This window comes from Vulpes lagopus, chromosome 22 (genome assembly GCF_018345385.1).
Source record: "Vulpes lagopus strain Blue_001 chromosome 22, ASM1834538v1, whole genome shotgun sequence".
Taxonomy (NCBI): Eukaryota; Metazoa; Chordata; class Mammalia; order Carnivora; family Canidae; genus Vulpes; species Vulpes lagopus.
This window is the reverse complement of record NC_054845.1, coordinates 5,846,392-5,872,002: the sequence shown is the minus strand read 5'-3', so window position 1 is coordinate 5,872,002 and position 25,611 is coordinate 5,846,392. Positions and strand designations below refer to the sequence as shown.

General features: G+C 40.5%; 1 protein-coding gene across 1 annotated transcript in view; it reads left to right on the top strand.

Moving 5' to 3' along the window:
• The window catches only part of HECW2 (HECT, C2 and WW domain containing E3 ubiquitin protein ligase 2), a 368,781-nt gene that overhangs the window by 323,417 nt on the left and 19,753 nt on the right, over nucleotides 1-25,611 (top strand). Inside the window, exons 21-29 of the mRNA XM_041737736.1 lie at nucleotides 1,255-1,375; nucleotides 2,931-3,044; nucleotides 13,141-13,293; nucleotides 15,066-15,164; nucleotides 18,642-18,771; nucleotides 20,056-20,202; nucleotides 20,898-21,012; nucleotides 23,776-23,861; nucleotides 24,847-24,959. Of these exons, the coding sequence (XP_041593670.1) occupies nucleotides 1,255-1,375; nucleotides 2,931-3,044; nucleotides 13,141-13,293; nucleotides 15,066-15,164; nucleotides 18,642-18,771; nucleotides 20,056-20,202; nucleotides 20,898-21,012; nucleotides 23,776-23,861; nucleotides 24,847-24,959 (1,078 nt within the window). The remainder of the gene's footprint in view (nucleotides 1-1,254; nucleotides 1,376-2,930; nucleotides 3,045-13,140; nucleotides 13,294-15,065; nucleotides 15,165-18,641; nucleotides 18,772-20,055; nucleotides 20,203-20,897; nucleotides 21,013-23,775; nucleotides 23,862-24,846; nucleotides 24,960-25,611) is intronic.

Sequence of the window (25,611 nt, the reverse complement as noted above, 5' to 3'; positions counted from 1 at the left end):
ATTGTATGCCAAGCAAAACAGATCATTAGGGCTGGGTACAGCCCCAAGGCTATAGTTTCATCCCCTATGCCCTCTAGTTTGTTCACCACCTAGTTTAGGACTTAATTGTTTATCGAATTGTTTGATAGGCTTTATTTCTGTCTTCCTAACCGAAATACCTACTTCAGCAATCCCATCTTATTCATTTTGAGCATATGTTGCTGAACCTAACACGGCGTTAGCCAAAAAAAAAAAATTATGAGTTGACTCTTTAAAGAAATATTTAATGAACTTATATGGTATGTAATGCTCGAGACTTCACAACTTTTGTTTTCCGGTTCCTTTTATTGTGTTGTGAAATATTTCATGGAAATATCCATTGTTTTTTCATGGCTCTGCGTGTGAGTCTCATATTTATCATCAATTTTTTTTTTTGTCCCAGTTGGTCGGTTAGTCACCTTGTGGTACAAAGCTAGACTTTTCTCCAGAAAGAGGAACCAGCTGTTACTTTTACATTTTATTAATGAAACTTACCGTTGGATGACATATGAAACATCTTTAGGTCATCTGTGGATGATCCCAGCACTTGGCACATATTAAGAGCACAACAAATAGCAGGTTTTTTTTTTTTTTTTCAAATAGCAGTATTATTTATTCTTTGTGCAGCCAGGAAACATGTGAGTCTACAGTTATGTCTGGGCTCTTTGTTTGTAGCAACATGGTTCTACCCTGCAGTATAAAATGTATGTGATTGCAAGTCTAAAATAATTCTTATGCTGCATATCTAAAAGACATTTTGTACACTTTTCTTAAGGCAAAGTCTGGAAACTCACTGTTCTTGCTTTATACACCACAGGCTTTCACATTGTGACTTCCTGTCTCATTGCCGTGAGATCATCTCAGCAGAGATGTTCCACCCTGACAGTTCCCATTAGACATGAGTAACTCTGTTGGACTCATATTAGTTTGGATTAAAAAGGGAAACCTCTCTGACACTCATATGGACACCATCGTAACTGTGCAAACAGGATTGTTATTCTTGACCAAAATGCCACACAGAAATATCCCAAGACTTTGGCTCAGCTCTGTTTAGAGCCTTCAGCGTGGGGAGGTGAAAAGTGAGGGCACTACAAGGATTGCCTCCCTTTGCTTGTTGACTGTGGTCTCAGCCCCCTGGCAGTATTTCTTTTCTTTTTTTTTTTTTCCCATGGGGATGTGATGAGCATCAGAACATTGCACAAATCCAGACCCTTCTCTTTTTGTGCTTTGCTATAGGTACTCAGCGTGCCAATGCCCGGGCTCCAGCCCCTTACAAGCGGGACTTTGAAGCCAAACTAAGGAACTTTTACAGGAAGTTAGAGACTAAAGGATACGGACAAGGCCCGGGGAAATTAAAGTAAGTCAGAGTGATACAGAGTTGTGGATTGGGTGATGGTGAAGGGCTGGGATGCAGTTGGGAAATGTAGAAAATTGATTGTGGCTTGGGATGACCAGCCGTTGTTTTAATCGGTGTAATTATTTTGGCATGTACAAACTGCAGGATCCTCTAAGACGGAGTTCTGGAATTAGGCACCATTGAGCTTAAGGTTTTAAAACAAACACCGAATTCCATAAAAAAAATATAGTCAAAGTAAAAAGCTGATTTGTTTCTCCTGAAAAATGCCTCTTTGTTCCTTTACAGTGTATTTATTAGATAAAAGGCTGGCACCATGTCCTGTACTACACACCAGACCCATCACTGTCATCTGACCTGACCTGAGTGCAGGAACACTGCTCAGCTCTGTTTTGTTCTGTGAAATAAGCTTCACTTGTCCAGTGAAGTATGTCATCAGTGTTATTTCTGCCTTGCTTTACCCACCTTCAAATGACGATATTTAAATGTCGTCATGTTGTTCAGCCTAGAATTATTTTCATTCCCTAGCTAACTGTACTTCTTCATCCCCTCCTCCACCGCTGCCCCGTGTGCCCACTAGAGATCACTGTGCCACCTGAGAGGCAGAAGAAGAAGGGTCTCCACTGCCACACCACAGACCCAGAGAGGGCTGGCTCAAATATATTCAAAGGTCCCACTTTCCTCACCCTCAACACACATCAGCTGCCCAAATACCTCACCTCTCTAAGCTTCGCCCTTCTCATGCTTCACTCAGGAAGGTCTTGAGGGGCCCCTAGGTGGCTCAGTCGATTAAGCATCTGACTCTTGATTTCAGCTCAGATCATGATCTCACAGTCATGAATTCAAGTGCAGTGTTGAGCTCCATGCCCAGCATGGACCCTACTTTAAAAAAAAAAAAAAAAAGGAAGTCTTGAGCCCAGGCTTCTCTGTGTCCACCCTCCCATCACTATTTGCACTAAAGGCAAATTGATATCTGCTTCAGGATGCCTTTCAAGTAGATTAATTGGCCACAAGTATCATTCATTTGTATCTGTCACTTGGGGAAATCTCAAATTCACTTAATTTAAAAATTAAATTAAGCACAGTCATAAATGTGTCTGCTTTGAAGAACACGGAGAGTTTATTTTCCTCTCCTGGTTCTCACAGTCATCTCTCTGCATCCTTAGTAATTGAATTCCTTGTGTAGGTGCATTCACGCTTAAAACATTACCTCATAGAGTTGTCTTTCTTCCATTAAGCAAAAATTTTGTGTTTGTGTTGTTTTACAATCATCTTCCTTGTGGGATAAGGTGATTTGACCATTCAGAAAGGACTCATGAGTTGTTTTTATATGTCGTGGGCAGAGTGCTCTGCTTACCAACAATCTGCTTATGTCATTTTTACTTCTCCTTGTAAGAGTTCAAGACAAATGCGCAGTATTGCGGCCAGCAGTGTATTAAGTCAATGCAGTTTTCACCTAGTGAACTATGGTAAATGAAAATGGAATCAAAAGTACCCAGTTCTAAAAAGATAAGGATTAGGAAATAATCTGTTTTTCACATTGTCTTTTTATGGACAGGTTAATTATCAGAAGAGATCACTTACTAGAAGATGCTTTCAATCAGATTATGGGCTACTCCAGAAAAGACTTGCAGAGAAATAAGCTGTACGTCACGTTCGTCGGGGAGGAAGGGTGAGTAGAACAGAGAAGTGGCGTGTGGAACGCAGGCTGCGGCTGCAGAGGGGATGTGTCACCACATGGGCGCTGCGGCCTGAAACAGGAAACCCTTCTGGCAGGAAATGCCATTCTTATACACTTAAATCTTTCCGTTTTTTTTTTCTTTTTCTTTCTTTCTTTCTTTCTTTCTTTCTTTCTTTCTTTCTTTCTTTCTTTTTAAGCTCCCTCTGGTTTTTAAATCATTTGACATGGACATTCTTTAGTAAACACTTGTAACTATAGATCATTTTTGAGAGCAGAAGTTTGGTCTGGTTTCTTCTCTCTGCATCTCTTTCTTAAAGGGAAATGTGGGGCCATCAGGGGAAAAAACAAGCATTGAAATCTCACGTCTGTGACGGTGTTTTCTGCACCGGGCGTAAGTAGCAAGCACTTCACCTGTTAAATACGCTCAGTTTCAGAATCACAAATGAGAATCCTGATGTTTTACCAGGAAGCTTCTGTAGAGGTAACTCCTGGGCTTTGCTTTTTATTTCACTGTTGCCGGTTTTTCTCCTTTTCTGGGGACAACAGCACATGTACCAAAATAATAAACTGACATAAATGAGCATCTCTAGCCTTCTGTGACTCTTCCGTGAGTGTGCCCATGGAGATACGGGCTCAGAAATGAAAGAGTAAAGACTCCTGCACACTGTTTATTAATCCAAATAAACATAACCGATGTTATATAACACTTCAGAAGGTGACAGCTCCCGTCTTGTCCAGACCCCTTCCTCCTTCCTCATATCAGGCCTGACTTTCCAGTCTCAGTAACTCAGCCAACACTAGAGCAAATTTTAAAAGCACCACACGATGGCCTGAACTGGGGTTGTCCTCTCGACTCTGTCGACTTGGATCATTTTAAAGCTACCCTTCTCAGCCCCACCGAGGAAGAAAGTGTATTAGGTTATAGACACATAGTAGTAATATCCAACAAATTCAGCCATTCAATATGCAGTTAATTTGGAGGCTCCAGTGTATAAAGTAATTTGCAAGTGCTAATGGAACTAGATAACAGCAGAATGGGGATTCAAATCTAGGCCTGTCATCCAGGATCTTTGGACCAGCACTAGGATGGAGGCAAAACTGCTGAACTCTGGTCTATGAGAATTTTTTCCTACCCATGGATTTTTTTTCACTATTTCAGCTGTTTGATAACCATGCTCTTGTTATGTATTCTGAGTATGGTCTCCCAGCTGTGACTAGATTAAAGTAAAATATCTGGGAAAACAATATGAGGTGACAAAATTTGGGGAGACTTGTTTTTGTTACTGAAGAACGTTAATGGACTTTTACCTTTGTTAGTTGGTTAGGATGCAGGTGCACAGTTGAAAATGAAGGCAAATGTTTTAAGCCTCATCATAGGTGTGCGTGGAATTCCAAATATTTCCTTACATAACCAGTCTCATTTGGATGAGAATGCTTTTCCTCCTCCAGAACTCCAGCTGCCTTCCTTCTTCTTTGGACCACAGTTTGTTGAAATCTCAGAGATGTAAGCAAGAGTCTTTGGAGGCCCTGGTACTTAAGTTTGAATAGAGCAGATGCTTATCATGCTTGATCATCCTCAAGTAGTCGCCCTGCGGTCTGGACTACTGACATCTGTTCCTAGGCTGAGTGTGGCTTGATACTTCTGATTGCCACTAATGTCCAAATGTTTCCTATTTCCTGTTTCCATCACCTGTCTCCTAGCTGTAACCCTAGAGGGAAAACAAAAGGGGGAGGCATTTTGAATTGTGATGTCAGCCATCAGAAACAACCATAACCAAGCCCCTCTGTGTATGGTTTATTGACACTAGAGTAATAGGGCCAAATAATTTCTGGTCTCGTGGCTTTATCATGTCAATATCATACATAGAGATTATTAGATAGAGACTTCATTTTGCTACTAAGGCATTGAAAATACGTACACTGTTTTGAAAGAATAAAATAGCACTCGACGAAAAAATAGAAACCTCAAAACAGCATAAAATTAAGAAGCTATTTTAGACTTTGCCACCTTCTCAAACACATTGATTCAATTGTGTTAAAATTAAAAATCACAACATTTCTTTCTGGATTATAATAAATATCCAAAGCGAAAATCTACCTACATTTTTCTATGGAAATATAAATGTGGAGCTGAAAGTTTGTCACTTTCCCTTCATTAATTTTAATGCTCACAAAATGTGTCATTTTCTAAGTTCTTCACGTCTAGTTCTAATTAGGTGTTTAAAAGCAGTGTACACCCAGTGGCTAGATCTTGGTTTCTAGTATCATTCTTCAGTGAAAGGAACTAGAGTCCTTGGAGAAATGGCTGATTCTAGGATGCAGCAGGAAATATACGAGATGGAGCTTGAAGTATCTTATAGAGCCAGAAAGCAAAGAATTGCTCAAAATGTCCACAATGATGGGGGTATGTCGGAGAGACTCAAGAGCCTACTGAAAGGTCTCCCAGGGGCCAACACTGGAATTCTCCAAGCAACAAAATAAAGTAGGATAGAATTACAACCCAAAGTATAAGATAAATATCTGTACTGATATAAATATGTGATTGAATAAAGAGTAGACCGGTCTCCTGTGCAGAAGATTTCCATATAATTCAGCATAATTCCTCACTCCTTAATTGTAGGTTACATATAATGACTTTCTTCCAGTAGTATAGTTTGAGAAGGGGAAAAAGAAGTAAGTCCAGAATGGAGATGACTGACAAATACTCAGCCAGATGATCAAGGTTAAGATCAAGAGTCATATATCATGCTAATAGTATGGATCCTTCATATGATGTGATGAAAATGGCACTTAATCTCCACAGTCTTTGTCCCAAAAACCCATAATGTCAGTCTATTCAAAAGAAGAACATCAGGAAAATCCAAAGGGAGGGACATCCTGAAAGATGGCTTATTGGTGCTCCTTAAAACCATAAAGGTCATCAAAAACAGGGAAAGTCTGAGAAACTGGCACAGCCAAGAGAAGCCTAAAAAAAACATGACAATTAGATGTAAATATGTGGGGGGAGGGTGGATCCCTGGGTGGCTCAGCGGTTTAGCACCTGCCTTCAGCCCAGGATGTGATCCTGGAGACCCGGGATCGTGCCCTGCATCCGGCTCCCTGCATGGAGCCTGCTTCTCCCTCTGCCTGTGTCTCTGCCTCTCTCTGTGTCTCTCTGTGTCACATTTATTTATTAATAAATGAATAAAATATTTTAAAAATGTAAATATGGTATTTTGGATGAGATCCTGTTTTCAGGAAAGGGACGTTAGGTAAAAATTAAGGAAATCTGAATAAATTATGCATTTTAATTAATTGTAATATCTCGATATCTGTTAATTAATTAGAACTAATGTACTATACTAATGTAAGATGGGATAAGAGGGAAACTGGGTATGAGGTATACAAGAATTCTCCATATTATCTTTGCAACTTTTCTGTAAGTAAAAAACTATTCTAAAACAAAACTTTTACGAACAGAAAGCATGTAGTCAGCATTTGGGGAGATTTAGGAAATGTTTCCCCAAATTTTTTCTTATTTCCTTATTGTCTGATGAGGGGGTGTCACCAGGGTAATTTTGAGTATGGGTGTATTTTCTTCTGCACTTGAGGTCAGTAGAATGATAACTATATAAAAATAGTTCTGTGGAAAGTCCAAATTAGTAGGAGTAGTGGTGTATCTGCAGAGTATTATTTTGTGTTACTATTGTCAAGTTTACGTTATCTATGAGGGAATAATACTTTGCAATTCTTATTGATACTACCTCAATGATTATATTTCCTACCTGTCATAATCAGGGTCTTTATTTATAATAGAGAAGTCAGGGCATAAAGAGAAAGGGTTTTACTTAAAGAAAATTTCATCTGCCAGCACTCCAAGAAAGTATGAATTAACAGATTGACAGAGAGATTCCAGCTCCGTTTGAGGCTGGCTCATTGCATAGATCTGAAACACACATATAGATTGTCCTGAAATGGAAGAGCCATTCTCTTGATTTCCATTCCTGAAATGGAATCAAGAGAAATTATGGGAAGATTTATAGTAAAAAATTTAGAAGATGATTACAAATGCCATGTGAGGTGGAATTAACCTCAGAATATTGGTGATACCTATATTCATCTTTTAAGATACAAAAATAGTTGTAGACCCTATTAGTGGAAATGTATGAGTTGGCACGTAATGAGTATTTCTTGCTAAAATAGCACTTTATCCTAGGCTTGGCTTTTTATAAATGGTAGACAGTTTCTAAAGCAAACTACTGTGACGTAAGTTGGTCAGAACTGGAGGGGTTTTTTTTCTAGTCATTACATTTCCCACCCAAGTTAATTTGATTATCTGCCCTGGCAAAGTGGGGAGGACAGGAGGTCAGCAATGACAGAATGGCTGGAAACTGAGTCATCTTGACAGAATGTGGTGGGAAATCGCATGCTGTGGTTGCCCCTTTCTGTTGGGCTTCTGTCTGCCTGAAGCTGCTGCTTTAGGAAGGAGGCCCGTAGGGCGCTGCATATTCTCCAGCATATTATTTTCTTCTCAGTTAAAAGCCCTAGCAACTAAAGCTTGTTTGGTATCAAGAGTTAGGTAGGTAGACTTTTGTGTTCTGATAAGGTGTCCTGGGCCATTAACTTCTTAGTACCCCAAACGGAGAGGAAATAATGGCCCGGATAAAGAGAGGATGTTTATACGGTGATTGCCTCGCCTCTTTTTTCCTTCCATGGCCAAATCTGTAAAAGGCGTCTTTCTTCAAGAAAGAATGAGTCCATTATATGTAAGGTGCCATCTATTGGCATCAATCATGTGTCTTGCAAAACCACACTTAGACCAGGGAGAGGCTGTGTGCAAGCAGTTTTCGATCAGGGGCTTAAGAGCAGATGAACTCCTGTGATAGTCCTCCCGAGACAGGCAGAGGAAAGTAACGAGGAGGATGAGATCTGAAATGATTTTCCTGCATCTCTGCTTGTAAAATAACCAGCAGCTCTTACATGTGACTGCTCTAATCCTTTCTAGAAGTTGTCTGAGGTCCTTGACCATTTATTCCTCAGAAGTCTGTAAAGCTTCAAGTTTAAACTTTGTGGTGCTGCTTGTTTCCTTCTACAAAGAGACATTTGCAGGATAACCTCCATAACCCAAACCTTCCTGAAGAAGGGCGCTTCTATGTCTAGGCTCTGGCTTGATATCACCAGGTAAAACTTTGTTTGTCTTAGTAATTGCTTGCAAAACTCCTTACTCGCCCAGCAGGCCTTCTTAAGTGGCTCAGGAGCCAATGGCTCGCTGCTATAAATATCTGAGGGTGAATCAGGAGATGAGTGCGTAGGTCATGTGTGCCTGAACCAACTATTAAGAACGCAATTCTGTCTTCCAGAAAACTGGTAGGAAACGGTGGTGTGACTTCCCAGCGCCACCTTCTTTCAGTAGTCTCCTTCCGTTGGAATGCTTTCTTTTTTCAGTAATTTCTAGTTGAAAACAAAGAACGAGAAGATAAAATTATAAAGTTATCTTAACAAGTATCGGATACTGCTGACAACTTGGGTGGTGGTGGTGGCTCAGCAACGTGATGGTGCTTAAAATGCTTTATCAGCACTTCAACAGGCTCAGAACTACACTGCCACCCCTGCGACATCTGTGCTTCTTGCAGAATGCCCTCAGATGCAGCTGTTGTGTGGCTACACACCCATTGTCCAGAGTTTCTGTATTTCTGTGCCAAGCCTTTAGCTGTGGAACCAACCTAACTGGCAAAACAGGAATGTAACAAACGATCCCTGTGATATGAGTCATATTAACTATTTATATGGAGGAGGTTCCTAAGACATAGTTATTACAGGCAGCACACGCACGAGGCACCTACCCCGCCAGGACACGTCTTACTGAAGTAGGTGGGCATATATAATTCGTAACCTACAACCTGGGCTCAGATATGCATTCTAAGCTTCGGATTATAATCAGATCAAACTTTAAAAACTGTCTTGGCTTTACAGTGGATCCGTCAGTGCTGCTAGTGTTAAAAATAAATAAATAAAAGCAGATAAAAACCTGACTAGTTAGAGAAGATCCATTTTCCTCCTAGAGGAACTATTATTAGCTTTGTTCTCTCTTGGGGGGAAAAAAGGAGTTTTACTTTTCAGTTTAATACTTCAGGGAACATTCATCTCGTCTTTAGCCAGAATCAGCTCTTATCATAAACAAAGAACGAATCAGTGGGATCCATCCTTGTTGTTTTAACAACTGTACCGTATGAGAGGATGCTAGACCTGGAAAGGACAAACACCCAGACTTTCTCATTCACCTGAGTGAATCCTGACAGTGTGCACAAATCGAGTTGTCTTTTAGGGATCGGCACGATCTATTAATGTCATTGAATCAATATACCACCTGAAGGCAAGCTCGTACAAAATTATTCACTCTGCCAGATGTCCACTAACAACGTAAATCATGTTGATTTTTCTTTAGAGAGCATCAGAGAGCTCCATTCCTAGACCCAACCATAGATGCCGAGCCCCTGTGGTGTATCAGGCTAAACTATTTGAGATACAAAAATGAGAAAGACACAGTCCCTGCCCTCAGTATGGTTACAGCCTAGGGGTGCCAATAGGGGAGGCAACGCCTAAGCAGGTTATTATAACACACTCTGGTAAGTGCAGTATCATGCAAACACTGAGAGTTGAAGCTCAGAGAAAACCTACTGTTTCTAACTGAATGCCACAGTGTGATCTTAAGCAGCTAAAAACCCATTTTCCTCATGCCGGTTGTCTCTTTGTAAAAAAAACTGGCTCCGAAAACTGGCTCATGTTTCATCTGTCTGTGGCCCTTAACGCACCGTGTGCCCTCACTGTGTCTGAGCCCCATGGGCCAGGGACCGCTGCAGACCCGAGCTCCCGCACAGCCTCCTGCTTAGAAGTTGCACCCCTGCCCCCGATATTGTAGCCGTTGTATTTCCTTGAAGGGATCTTCACTAAGGAGGAGGATTTATAGTAAGCCAGGTATGTTAATGAAGTAGCATTTTCCTCTACTTTCTTCTATCCTGCTTTGGCACACTTTTTCTGTGAAGGGCCAGATAGGGAATCTTTTAGGCTTGGCAGGCCATACATCTCCTGCTGTACTTACATCATTCTGCCGCTGGAGCAGGAAAGCAGCCACAGATGACGTGCAATAAAACTTTATTTACAAAGCCAAGGGCTGGGCCACATTTGGCCCATAGGCCATAGTTTGCTGACCCCTTCTTCATAAGCAACATTGTTATCAGTCTTGATAACATTTAAAGTGTACTGACCAGTAGGCTCTAAGGAGTAAAGAGCATTAAACGTGGGGTCAGGAAACCTGTGTCAAGGCCTAGAGTCTCCTCTGCTGCTTTCATTTGATCCAAGTCAGTGATTTCCTTCAGCCTCAGTCTTTTCTTTAATAGAATGAGTGGATGGACAAAATGGCTTCCAAGATGCCTTTAATTGGCATTCTCCATTTCTGGAAAGACACAGGGGTCTGCTGATGAAATTCACCATCAGTAGGAAATTTAGAGAGACCCTTGGCATCCACAGGGATCTGGACAGACTGGAACGCGGACTACATCCCACAAAGTAAAATTTAGTAGGAGAAAGTCTAGTCCTTAGGTTCTAAAAAGATGCAGTGACCCGCAGACAGGGTGGGGAGAGTCTTGGGGTGAAGCAGCACAGGTGAAAGGTCTGAGCAATGACTAGCTCATCATGAGTCAATGAAGTCAAGTGGCTGCCCCATAGGCAAGGTAGCTTTAAGCTGCATCAGTAGAAAGAGTGTCCAGGAAGAGCTCTGGGCTGACAGGACCACACGTGAAGTGTTGTGATCAGTATTAGACGCCACCCCTTCGGTCAGACTTTGACACCCTGGAGAGTGTCCAGAGCAGAGGGCCCGGGCGGCAAGTGAATTCCCAGCCCTTCCTGGAGATTGAAACACACGGTGGTGTTCGGGGCGGGGGCGTGGGGGGTGGGAGTAGGGGTGGGCAGAGACCTGGGAGACCAAAACTGCTAAACCTAGAGTTCCTACAGAAAATTACTTTTCGAAAAATGTAGCTTTACATCTCAGTGAGTACTCCAAATACAACAGGCCCTCAAATATTTGTCGAAAGAGCTCCTCTAAGTATGTGAAGAACGTTGGAGTGGAAGAAGTCTTCTACTTACCCTCAGTGGCGTCAGAGGCCAGAAGTAGGACAGTGGGAGGAAACCACAGGCCACTGCCTTGGCCTTGGCTTGCGGAGGGACAGCCTGTGTCCCTGTGCCTGGGACCAGTCCCCTGGCTGCTTCGGGAGTCCCCAGGGTGATCTTAGCACAGTCTCACAGGTGCTGGTGGTCACCTGGTAGCACAGTCCCAGGCAGCTGCCCCAAGACAGCAGGTCTGTCGGGCCCCCCTAGGCTTCTTTGGCCCTGAGAGTGTGCTGTGTTTGCATTTTTCTGCACACACAGCTTTCTTGTCTACTCTTGTCTTTCCCACATGCAGTGAGGACGGGTGATGTGTGAGATGATTTTAGCTGTTACGCAAACTGACATCTTAAAAATATTTACATATTTTCTTTTAATGTGTATTAGGATAAAAACAAAGCTAGCACATCATGGTTTCATAGATATTATGTAAGAACAGGCTACAGAGGAAAGGCAAGTGAATTTAAAGTTGATTTAATGCCAAAGGTTAAGTACCTAACAGTACCTATATATTCAGATATGGCAAAGTTGAGAAAGTAGAATGTGGATAGCTGAAGTATCTTCTAAATAAATTCTTCAGAACTCTCAGCGAAGACCTATAAAAGGCATTTTATTTTTCTTACCAATATCCCATCTCTTTCTTCCACCTATAATAAGGTCATTTTTCTCTATCACACAATCTCATCACTGGACAAGACTCAGATGATTTTTCTTTCTTTTTTATTAAAAGAAAATGCGGTAATGCCCTTGGAGAAAATGCCATAACAGGAAAAAAAAATACACCGAACAAAAGAAGTCTTATAAAATCCCACCACCCAGCTTCCCTTTGCTTTTATTCCCCTCCAGCATTCCCTCCTGTCTTTGAACCCATGTGTCGACTTGTCATCATGGGGTAGATATACTTTATATTTTCCATTTTAATTTAGCATATCAAATTGCTTTATTGCAAACTCCTCTTTGCTGCATTTTTTGCTCTTAGCATTGTTGGCCACTTGTCATTCCTCAAAACTAACACGGTTGTTTCTCATACTTCACTTTGACCCCGATATCTTTGTAAGTTAAATGGAATTTACACTGCAGTTCAGATGCTAGAGTTTCAGACTCTTCTCCAAATACCTTCCTTTAGGAAGCTTTAGATGCCCTCATTTTGCTTGTCTATAATTTTCCTTGGTGTTTTATAATTTAAAGTTTTCGCTTGAACCCTATCATTCCTTTTTTTTTTTTTTGCCTCTGATCTCTCTAGGGGGTCTTGTATCTGTACTATCCTCTCACCAATTCGTATTTTTCTCTTCCCCCCCATTTCAAAATGTTTCAGAAATCTATAAGGACATGGGTCCTGTGGATGTAGATAGTTGATAGTGTCTAGTTTTACCCTGTTTAAGTAAAGTATTCCCAATGTACTCCTTTCTCCATAACCTCGCTCCAGACATTGAAAATAATTTATCTTTTTATATGTGCAAACTATTGGCATATTGCCTATTTTATTGATTATCTGATGTGTAGCTCTAGTTTAGGTCATGGTTCATAAAAATGTCCGTTTTGCTATTCTGGGTCAAGACATGGATGAGATCTGGACTCAGTCCTGACTTTTGGATAGTCCCATTATGTGGGTAATTAGCCTTGTAACAAGTGTTCTATAGAATGTTGAGCTCTGGGGGCCCCTGAATGGTCATGGGTTAAGCATCCAACTCTTTATTTCAGCTCAGGTCATGATCTCAGGGTTGTGAGATCAAGCCTCACTCTGGGTTCTGTCTCAGTGGGGAGTCAGCTTATGATTCTCTCTCTGACCCTCACCCTCTGCCCCTCCCCCTGCTCATGCTCCCTCTCTCTCTTTCTCTCTCTAAAATAAATAAATAAAATTTTTAAAAAGTTAAGCTCTATAGAAAATGTGCCCAGTATATAGAAAAATAATCATAACTGGTTATTCTTTTTGTGGATTTTTTTAAAGGCTGGATTACAGTGGACCTTCCAGAGAGTTTTTCTTCCTCGTATCCAGAGAACTCTTTAACCCATATTATGGCTTATTTGAATATTCGGCCAATGACACATACACAGTACAGATAAGTCCCATGTCTGCTTTTGTAGACAATCACCATGAATGGTAAGTATTTTTTCCCCAACATTTTTCTTCAGTTGACTTTCTGTGATAATTAGTTTTTATAGGAACCCACATTTCTTTTAACATTTTTTCCCTTGGGGAAGATCATATTTTCAGTTTCATCGGACTTTCTTGTTGTCAAATTTAAATATACAGGAGTTCTCCAAACTAGGGATAGATTATATTCCAGAAGGCCAATTTTAAATTAGCTGGGTTGAATTCAGAAGATTGTCCCCGTTGAAAGAAAGTTCCAGATGATGTTAGGTTCCTGGCAAAATCCCTAGGTCCCTCTCTACAACTTTGGTCATCTCTGAGCTGTGAGGTGGGTTCGAAAAAGGTTTTGACCCCAGAGGCTGTGTAGCTTCTAGAGCAGCCCTTGGAGAAGTGGCCAACACTGGGGGTGGGGCAAAGCAGCTGGGACACTGGCTGAGGGTGCTGATGGTATCCTAGTAGGAGGGAGGGTGGGTGGAGTGCCCTGGAGGAACTGATGGTAGAAGAGAACCCTAGCAGAAGGACACAGCTACGGAGGCACAGCAGCGGCCCTTACCCCATTAGCCATCGAAGTTTGTAACCAGGGATTGCCCCTTTCCTAATTTTTCCAAACAAAACCATCAAGGAAAACTTGTATAGGATTCCCTTCTGGGAATTATTTATCCTAAAAATCCCAAATTACACTTTTTCCAAACATCCTTATGTTTTGTTTTAATCCTTGCATTTCTACGCTTTAAATATCTCTGTAACCCTGTTTGCTTGTTCCTGTTTATTTTCAATGATCTTAACAACAAAAAAGGAACATAAGCAGGACTCATGGGAAAAGTTTCTTGGCTCATGAAGGGTATTATTGGTGGGTGGAAGGCATTAACTTTTAGGACTTACTCTTCAAATTAATTCCATTTAGCTACAATTTGGAGTCCTCAACTCATCTATTGCAGTTATGCTAAGTTAGGTGGAAATAAAGAAAAAAAAAAGCTACTGGACATTAATCTTAAAAGGGCTGCCTAATACTAAAATTACAAATGGACTATATGAACCTCAGTGTGGATTTACACCTTTGGAAGGCATTCGATTTTCAAAGAGTTAGAAAACTGTGTCCTTTTGAAAGAGAAAATAAGTGTACATCTCAGCAAATCCAGTCATGACTGATATATTTAGTAAAGTTTCCAGAGTGATTCAGAATAGACTCGAGCCTTGAAATTTTAGAGAACAGAATGTCCCACGAGGAAACTCCCCCAAATGTCCAGAGGCACAACTCTTGGATGGTGACAATCCTCATCAGGAGTAGGGTTTGAGAGAGAATAGGGATAGGAATTTTCTCACTCTGAGATTGGGCTTTTCCTCAAAAGGGGATTACTACTAGGTTTGTATTAGAGAAATCCTGCTGATATTCATGCAAGCAAACTATTCGGGGACATTTTCCCTGCCACCACTGGTCTTCTGTCATCTCTTAGAAGTGACTTGGGGAAGTTTCACTGACATGCTCACGGGGAATTCAAGTCGGCCATGTGGGGTGCTGCGGGGTAGACATGACTAACATGAGGTGAAGGTGGGGCAATATCTCTCTAAATATCAGAGTGAAACAGAGCTTTCCACTTAGATGTGAATATTGGCCTAATGAAGACACAGGTGACAATGCACTCAAACTCTCATGGACCTAGTAGATAATCAGGCCTAGACAAACTTGCATGATTAGGGCTAGAAGGCATTCTAGAAAGCAAATACAACCATTCAGAAACTGCTCCATGACGCATAAGCTGTCTTATGCTTTTCTTTCACAGGTTCCGGTTCAGTGGTAGGATCCTTGGTCTCGCACTAATACACCAGTATTTGTTGGATGCCTTCTTCACACGGCCCTTTTATAAAGCCCTTCTCAGAATGTAAGAGTATTTTTATTGCTTGTGTAATTAGCATGGAAGAATGAAATGTTTCTTTTATTAAAAAGGGCCTTCCATCGATGTCATTTATCTGCTTAGGTTTCTGAAACTAATATAATTACAAATATGCTTACTGTGTTTTTCCTGGTCCTTTATTTCTGTCTTGCCCCTAAAGTCTTAGTTTTGCTTTATTCCGGAAAATTTATTCTCATTTGTTGCAACACATGTTTCTTCAAACCAATTGTACTTCAAATATGGTACTGGAATTCCTGTGGTATTAATGCCAATTATTAATAGAATAGTTGTGGGTTAGTCTTGGTGACTCACAGCCCCCAATCTTTGATGAGAAGCATTTTATATTTTGCTCTATGCAGACTTCAGTTCAAGTTCTCATTCTCCTTTGTTTTGTTGTTGTCTTATTTTTTGTTTGTTAGAAGGGGGCTGTCCCATATTTTCCTCGAGACCTCCCTATATGCAAGACAGTAATTTATCATGGCAGATGAAAATTTAGCATTCACAGAACTTTTTCTTCATTGTTACTGCAATGAAAGATTGCAATTACTGTAAAATGTAGAGCAAACAGTTTCTGTCCTATAATCAGTCGTCATTTACGAGGCTGAAGAGGAGAAGGCAATTGTCTGGTAGGGGAGTAGTAGCTCAAACTTGCAGTGAGGAAGCACAGAGTGATTGTGGGGTTCAACCCAGCTCATTCCCTGACCAAGGCCATGTACCTGCTTTTGGTAAAATGGAAGACTTCAAATGAAAGCAAAGTATTTCTAATGGGCTCGTAAGAGGGTCCATAGGAAGACTTTTTGCTTTCCTCTCTTTAAGTGCCTGGCACATGAAACCCTGGGCAACTGGGCACTGTCTATCTGCCTGTCTGATTCCCCTTGTTCCATTTTACATCTTCCCATTTCACTGCCTTCTCTCATCTTCTCATATAAACTTCTGGAAAGAGTAGCCGACGTACCCTCAACACACTTTAGCCTGGCTTCCTTCTTGCCAGTAACCTATACAAGCTTCTAAAGAATATCTTTTAGTCCTTACCCTACTGGACCATTCTGTGCTTCTGATCCTGTTGACTGCCCCAACCTCCAACCCCACCCATTTATTTTGAGTCTTTCCTCCACTGATGACCCTGGTCCTATTTTTTCCTGGTCCTCCTTTTATTTTTATGTGTCCTTTGTGGGCCTTTCCTCTGACTTCCCCTTAAACCTCAGTGTTCCCAGAGCTTCCATTCTTGGTCCCCTGCCTTTCTATCTCTGTGTGATCTCATGGGGAAATCTCTACACCTATCTCACCTCCTACTGGCTCAAAACTGCACCCTGCACCCTCAAGTCTTGATCCCCCTTAAGTTTTGGGTTCATGTGCTCAGCATTCCGCTGAATGTCTCCACTTGCACGTCTCACAGGCATCCACAAATCAACATGGTTAACCCTAAACTCATCCATTTGCTCAACCTATAAATGTACCTTCACCCATGTGCTTAGTCACAGTTCATGGTGCGAGTATTCTCAGGTCACTGGTCAGGAATTGGCAGTCACTCTCAAACAGAGATGGCAGATACACAGCACATATTCTGCTCTTCCCTCCCTCCAACTCCATTGTAGTGAATGTAGTTCACAAATCATTTATGGTACTTTTTTCCCACTGAACTTGTTGTGGCCTGAGGAATTTTTTCAACTTACAGCCCTCAGACTGGCAATTAATCAGAGTTGGCTTGCAATACGAGTTCATTTACCACCCCTATTTTGATATCTCTCTTTATGCCACCCCAATAAAACCATTTACTAATGCCCGCATTTATCTCCCAAACAAGTCTTAAATTCATCTTCTCCTGTCCACCCTTAATGGCTATGTCCTAAAAATAAAACTTTTACCTTATTTTGGCCAAATTACCATAGTGGTCTACTAATTGTCTCCACCATCTAATGATAACCATCCCTACCCCCATTTTAAGTAATCCTCTATAATGTGACTTCCAGAGAACAGTTTAAAATCACATCTCACATCTGATCCTGTCATTTCCTGTCCTAAAATCTTTCAGTAGCTCTGAAACACCAAGCTCCTTAAAATGATATTCAAAGCCTCATCCCACCTGCCTTCCTAGCCTTCTCTGGACATTCTGTCTTGTGGTATGCTCGAGTATTTTGCATATTCTATGCCCTTGTGCTCTGTTCATGTTTGTCTCTCCTTCTCCCTTCCTTCTTTTTCCCTTTTCCTCCTTTTCATCTATTCCCCTTTACCTCTCTAGCTTTTAAAGTGCTCTGAATTTTGATGTAGATATTTTCTACTCCAAAATGGTTTTCCTGAATCTCCAAGCTGAAGTAAACATCCTGCATTCTTGCTGTGAGAGCTTCCTGTATCTACGTTTTTTTTTTTTTTAATTAGAGTGTAGCATACACAAAAAAAATACGCAGATTTTAAATGTTATCCACCCTAGGCTATCACCACCACCTTATATTAATTTACCTGTCTCCCCAGCTAGACCATTAGCTCCTTGATGGCAGCAACTGTTTATCAAGTAGCTGTTAAGATGTCTGGCACATACTTGATGCCTAATAAATATTTAGACTGAACCAAACAAAACGATCTTTGAAATTAGGATGATGGGAGGAAATTTCAAAACAACTAAAGTAAATCAGTGGTTACCACCTTAAAATAGGGCCATATAATACTAACTCCACCTTATGTAGACCTCACTCCATGACGAAAGAAGAGAGAAGTACTGAAAACCATTATAATTATAGAGAGATTCTGTGTCTTGCTGTTTTCAGAAACTTGGAAAGAATAAGAACTATACAGAAAAAGGGAGTGTGAGACACCTGGGTGGCTCAGCCAGTTAAGCATCTGCCTTCAGTTCAGGTCATGTTCCTGGGATCCTGGGATGGAGCCCCGCATCCAGCTCCCTGGTCAGTGGGGAGCCTGGTTCTCCCTCTCGCTGCCGCTCCTCCTGCTTGTGCTCTCCATCAAATAAATAAATAAAATCTTGAAAAGCAAAAGGAAATGTATATGTGGATCACAGAATCTAGTCTTTGAAAAAAAATAACAAAGTTAAAGTGGAGTATAGAAACATACAGAATATTTCTGTTTAGGAGAACAATGTTTTAAGGTAGTATAACATAGCCAAAAGAATATGGGACTCAAGTTGTCAACCTGAGTTCCAGTTCCTGCTCTGGCATTAATCGTGGATGACTGGACAAATGGCAGCCATTCTTTGCACCCCAGTTCTGTGTCTATAAAAGAAAGGACAGGCTGGCTGATTTAAGGCATTTTATGTATCCAAATTGTTAAATCTTCTACCAGATTCTGAATTATTTAGTGAGTTTGGTTACTGAATTTGACTAAAAGCATTCCAGGAATCAATGTCTATTTAGTTGATCTTGTTCTTGTCTTCTTAGTATCTTAGTATCTTTCCTTGTGTCTTTGGCATTTTGCTGATAGTCATACCTACATATTTGTTTCTGTTTGTCATTTTAGTCTGTGTGACCTGAGTGATCTAGAATACCTTGACGAAGAGTTCCACCAGAGCCTGCAGTGGATGAAAGACAATGACATCCATGACATCTTGGACCTTACATTCACTGTGAATGAAGAAGTTTTTGGGCAGGTCTGTGTATGTGAATCACCAGTGACTAAATGTGGTAATTAAAGGCTATTGATTGGTAAAGAATTAATTTAGTGGCTAAGATCCTACACTTACTTATTCGTGGTTTGTTGAATGGTTTCAGCCCAGGTTCGCATACAGTTACAATAATATTGATTACAGAGATTATTTTAATGCCAACTGCAGACTAAGGTGTTCTAATTTACAGATTGTGGTAACTGTGTGTCATAAGCTATATAACTATTTGTGTGTTATAAGCAATCTTCTTTTTTATTTCCAACTAAAATATCCACATAAGATACTAGAATTGCCTTGTATAAAATGTAGCTTTTAAAAGTCCATGCTAGGGATGCCTGGGTGGCTCAGCGGTTGAGCACCTGCCTTGGGGCTAGAGTGTGATCCTGGAGTCATGGGATCGAGTCCCACATCGGGCTCCCTGCATGGAGCCTGCTTCTCTGTCTGCTTGTGTCTCTGCCTCTCTCTCTCTGTCTCTCATGATTAAATATATAAAATCTTAAAAAAAAAGAAATCCATGCTACCCCAGAGTTGAATATTATTTTATTGGCAGCTGTACTTAACTCTAATTCATATTTAAGAATGGAAATTGATTGTTTTGAAGCTGATAGAAGGTAAATAATGTTTTGATGAAGGTTTGAAAACATACTGGTTTTTTTTCCAAAGTTGGAGGAAGGGTTGGTTAAAAGATTTCTTTCATAAATTGTATACTGGCTAATAAGTAATATTCTTATTTAGACATTAATATTTGGCTGGTCCTCTGAATTTCATGTTTTGGAAAAGAAGTTCTCATTTAACAGTGACTTAAATATCATTCTGCTTCATTAAAGTAAATCTTTACTTAAATGTTGGCTTCCTATATGTAGTTGATTCTGAACCCTAACGGAATTTGTGAAAGTATGTTTTTGCCCAACATTCAAATAGCAGCAGCCAGAATCTGGAACCAGTTAATTTTCATTTAAAAGACTTACTTAAGATTTAGTTGTTTAATAGAATTTAAACCTTAACCTTTAGCACTTGCAATATATAGATGTTTAACCACTGAGGCTTTCAGACATCAGCTCAATGCCTATTTATTCCTGAGCATTGGTGTGCCTGGGCTCCATGTGGCTCCATGGGGTGCCTCCCCCTGCACCGTGTGGGATGCACCCAGGCCAGGGCAGAGACAGGTAGCTGGCTGATTGCAGCTAGTTGGTAGCAGTGTTCTTATCACATCAAGAGGGCTGCTTTATGTTCAGTCCTTTTTTTTTTTTTTAAAAAAAAAAAACTCAGATTACCGAACGAGAATTAAAACCAGGGGGTGCCAATATCCCAGTCACAGAGAAGAACAAGAAGGAGTACATCGAAAGGATGGTGAAATGGAGGATTGAGAGGGGCGTCGTACAGCAAACGGAGAGCTTAGTGCGTGGCTTCTATGAGGTAAAGACAGCAGGAGTGGGGTTTTGCAGGCTGATCTCTATGATACCACTGTCCGTCTTACTGCACTTTGTGTGCAATATTTCCCTTTTTTGTTGTTGTTGTATTTACTATTGCTTTTTCAATGTAAACTCTCCAATATATTTTTTATATATTTCGGGAACACACAGAAAAAGCTTACTGCCCTGTTACAAGAGATCACTGAAATAAAATGATCTGAACTCACATAGCATTTCATGACTTAATGACCACAAACAACATTTAAGTCATACATCTTACTCATGCTTTTTTTTTTTTTTTTTTTACTTTTTTTTTTTTTTTTTACTCATGCTTTGATACGGGTAATCACATCTCATGTTTGATAGGTGAAATGATTGTATCTGAGGGTTCGAATGAGTTGTTACAAATACTCCATGTGACTTCCTCTAGAGCACTAGATCTTTTTTAAAGGAGAAGATACAAACTGGAGGTCAGGGGTCAGTTTTAAAATGAAAATTCTGTGGAGGAAAAGCTCATGGATCTTGTACTACAAATACCTTACATTTGTAGAGTGCTTTACAGTTTGCCAAGCGCCTACACGGAGGACTTCCCGTGGTACTCTTAAGCCTCCCTGAGCCCTCCTTTTCTGATGAGACTTAATTATAGCTGAGATTTCTCCTGATTCATAAGCCATGGCCCGCATTCTTTTTATTCCGCAGGTGGTGGATGCCAGGCTGGTGTCTGTTTTTGATGCAAGAGAACTGGAACTGGTCATCGCAGGCACAGCTGAAATCGACCTGAGTGACTGGAGAAACAACACAGAATATAGAGGAGGTGAAATGTAGTTTAGAGATGGCTGGACTTTAAGTGTGATTCTAAGGGGAAGCACGTGGTTAGCATGCCAGTGTCTGAATCCAGGACAGGCAACGCACTTTGTATTCTAATCATAGGTCTGCTGCAGTCTCCTCTGAGACCTTGGGCAAGGTACATTCCCTTCTTTTCCTAGTTACCTCATCTCTCAAGTGGAGGAAGGACTGTTTACACCCCCATCTAAGGATGTCATAACTCCTTAATTGTTGGTGACAAAATGTGACCGTAGGAACACTAATTAATTGTTTTATAGAGTTATTCGTGAAGCGCCATAGGGAGCTCACATCCAGCTGGTCAAACTCCACTTCTGCCTTCATTCTGAAACCCAAATTGACACACCCTCTGGGCATCCTGATGAGCAACCGCAGTTTTTCTACATTTCACTGAACTACTTCCAGCTATAATTCACAGTTGAAACACATAGATGGAATAAGACATGGTTCTCAGAATTCAAAAAGTTTATTGAACAGGCCCTTCCACGTTGAAGCATTAAGTTCAACTGAAAAGGAAACTACTGTAGATTAGTTAAGACCTGGATTCTATGGCAGTTCACCTCATGGGAAGCTTTACAAGTGGCGTGTCTCTAGATCACTCTACATTTTCAATTGGTAATTGGGCCTGAAGCCGTTGAAATCTGATTGCTGAGTCAATACACTTTGAAAGGGACCCGATGACCCAGAGTTAAAGTTTTATTTCATAATTTTAAGCAAAGAAAGGATACATTTTCTGAAATTTATGGCAGTGGGATTGTTTTCAAAAAGTCATGACAAATGGCAGTGGTCTTTGGTTTTGAAGCGAACTCAGAATGTGAAAGGTTAGCAGTAGTTCTGAACTGGGGAGTGGAAAACACAAACTTGAAGTCGCTGCATTAATCACTTAGCAGGATAAACTGAGAGCTGATCTGAAAATGGAAACAGAGATCTTAAAACTTGTTTTTTTTAAGTATGGAGAAAAAAAATACCTTAACATTTACTAAATTGCTTTTGATCTTGCCTGCTCTTGGCTCTTCTAGCTCATTGCTGTTGCCGTAGGCTGGCCTCGCTCGCCCATTTTTTCTGAAAGGTAGTATTAAATTGCAGTTTTTCTTGCTGCTGTTTCTGAAACTAATTGCTGCAATGTGTATTTTCCGACTGGCCCCATGTATAATCCATATGCAGCCTTGGTCACTATGACTTTGTTAACCAAACTCTTTACTGACTAGCACGCAATTTCGCCAGCAAGCTACACAGCTTACATCTTACCGTAAATATCATTAGCTCTTCCCCGCCAGGAGGTTCTAATAGCAGTGTCATTAATCAAATCAGCCATTTTTGTATTTATATACTATAAACTTTTATTCACTGCATATGTCTAATCAAGTCCCTGTTTCCATGGTTATTGTAAATCTTGCCAAGTGAAATCCTTGGGAAGAAAGTGCTCCAGGTGGGGAGGGAGGGGAATGAGTGAGATTCGCAGCTGTTTGCTGACCCGACTCATTGGCACTGAATGAAGAGGCGGCTCTGCTGCCACTTGCCATATGCTCATAAGGCAGCTGTTCATAGAGAATATGGGGGGACATTTTCTGCTCACCTCCTCCAGAAGGTTTGGCACAAACAGCAAAGGAGAAACAGAAAGGGGCCAATTCATAAGGTCAGAAAAGCTGCGAAGAGCCAATGTACTTATTTTATAGATAGTCTCTGCCAAATGGACATGGACTCTATACATCACCATGTCCAGTATAATTATATTTACCCTTCCCTTGGATCCATTTCTTGTCCAAAGGGCACTAGGCATCAGTGATCAAATGGTAGACAGTAACATAAAACTCCCCCTAAATTCTACAACCACTGAAACATGGGAGCAAAAATTCAAATTAAGGTAGTTTTTATACCCACCTTCTACCTTTGACTTAATTCTGCTGACTTAGATTAGAATGGCTTTATGCACATTACACATGTCAGTTAATTGGTTCAGATCACTAAGCGTACCTTTATCTTCATCAGCCTTTTCTCTGAACCCAAATTTTCTTCGCTGAAAGATTTTTAAACCTACAATACTGCCTTAATCCACCCCGGGGATGATACTTCTGACATTTTATTAAATCCTACTAAAGTATGGAATAGAAGTGACATTTAGGCTAATGATTATTTGGGATTTATTAGGTGAAGAAATTAAAGGAATAAGATTACTTTTTCCTTTGTATTAACAAAAAGTACTTTGATTTAAAAATATGAGCATCGTATGCAATTTTAAAATAGCTTGCATTTATGTATTTATTTGTATAATTACTTGATCAGTGGTCTCTCCTTTACCAGAAGCCCTGTAAGGGTCTGTTTTCTTTGCCTCTGTTACCTCCAAGCTTCCTACAGTGTTTGGCATAGTGCTACTTGAAAATTATTTCTTAAATGAATGATCAAAAGAATTGAGCATTTCCAGTAACAGCAGTTATCTTTTTCAGAAATGATAGTTAAAATAACAACTTTGTTGTTCTTTTCTCCCCTTATTTTATTTACTGACCACTAAATGGAAACAGAGACCTCCTAGTTTCAGTTAGTGTTTTTGTTTGAATTTTGACACTCATGTGACCATGTTTAAGGCCTTATTCCTTAGTCTTAAATTATAAACAACCTGTAAAGAATCCAAGATAATGATTTATGTCTGGAGGTCTTTTGTTGGCATGTCACGGTGTCATGTCATCCTAACATAGAAAAATTAAAGTAATATGGGCTTTCCTCATTGGTTTGATAGGATATCATGACAATCATATTGTAATTCGGTGGTTCTGGGCTGCAGTGGAAAGATTCAACAATGAACAACGACTAAGGTTGTTACAGGTAAGATACCATTAGTTAATCTTTTTAATGCATTAATATCATTATTGTTGGAATTGCATGTTTTTAACATTGGCTGAGTCCTCGGTAAAAATACCCTATGCTTATCTGCAAATGCAGGATACATTATTTCAGGATACATTATTACTTCTGACTGTATGGTTCTGTGGCTCCCTCACTATGCAGAACATCCTCAACCAAGTCCAAGCATTTCTTTAGAATTTTGAGGAAGTACCAACTCCAGCCCAAGAATCCCAGGAAAAACCACCTGCCTTCAGGGCACTTTTGTCCCTTCAGTAAGAGGTCGCAGGGCACTCTGCAGAGCAGCGTCTCTGGCAATTGAAAGATGGCTTTTAATCCCTTAGGAAGTGACCACGTCTTTGATAAAGAATCCTTTCTTTTCTTCCATCTAACTTTCCACGAACTTGGGATAACAATGAAGTTCAAGGACACTGGAAAAACTAGCTTGTTATTTTCTTGTAGTGTTTATAATTAGACAGCGATTGCTGGTTTATTGCAGCCAAAGAAATATCAAACACGAGTAGGCCTTCTGGATACTCGGGCCCAGGCTCATGAGTAGACCAAGCCTTAGGTCCTTTGGTTCAACGATTTGGTCCTCAAATATATTCACCTCAAATTGAGTGGGTACTGATGCTAAGTGGACTTTGGTTAATTGATACACCCACTTTATTAATTTCTAATGGGAAATACACCCAGTTTAGTCTCCTGAGCAGGATGCTTTATCTGCTACAAACCCTCTGCATCCACCCCCCTTTTTAATGCACTGCCCTCCCTTAGCGTTCTCCAGGTCTTTGAGAGAATCCTTGTGTTAGGGTATTCCACACCCATGGAGTTTCGCTTCTGGCTTTCCCACCAGCGCGCAGCCTGCTGCTCTTCCCAAAGAGCCCTGCATGAGAGTGATGCCATGTGTTCCTTGGCAACTAGTCTCTTCGATTCACTTTGTTCTTCTATTTTCTTGGGTTGGTAGTTTGTCACGGGCACATCCAGCATTCCCTATGAAGGATTTGCTTCTCTCCGAGGGAGTAATGGCCCAAGAAGATTCTGCGTGGAGAAATGGGGGAAAATCACTGCTCTTCCCAGGTAAAATAGAAAAACATTTCTTTACTGTCATTCCAGTATTCTAGGGAGAACTTTAACTTGCGTATGTATTGGTTAATTACTGTTTCTATGTTAAAAGTTTGGGAGGGTGGAAAAAAAGTGTTGGAATGAACTTATCTTCGATCACCTTTCTAAATAGAGGAGCAAAGGATCTTCTTGATCATACTTAAAGTGCATATATGCGTTGTCTTTTTCTTTTTTTGTTAAAGTAAAATTGACACGTGATGTTATGTTAGTTTCACGTGTACAACCCAATGATTTGACAAGTCTGTTTGGTATGCTGTGCTCACAAGTGTCGCTAATATCTATCCGGACACATCGCAGTTACAGTATCATGGACTGTATTCCCAGTGCTGTGCCTTCTATTCCCATAACTGATTCATTCCCTAACTGAAAGCCTGTATCTCCCACTCCCTTTCACCTATTTTGATTGTCCTCCATTCCCCCTCCCTCTGGCAACCATAAATTTGTTCTTTGTAAGTCTCTTTCTGATTTTTGTTTGTTTATTCATTTGTTTTGGTTTTTAGATTCCACACATGTAAATGAAATCATAGGGTGTCTGTCTTTCTCTGTCTGACATCACTTAACAAATACACTCCAGGTTCATCCATGTTGTTGCGAATAGTAGGACTTC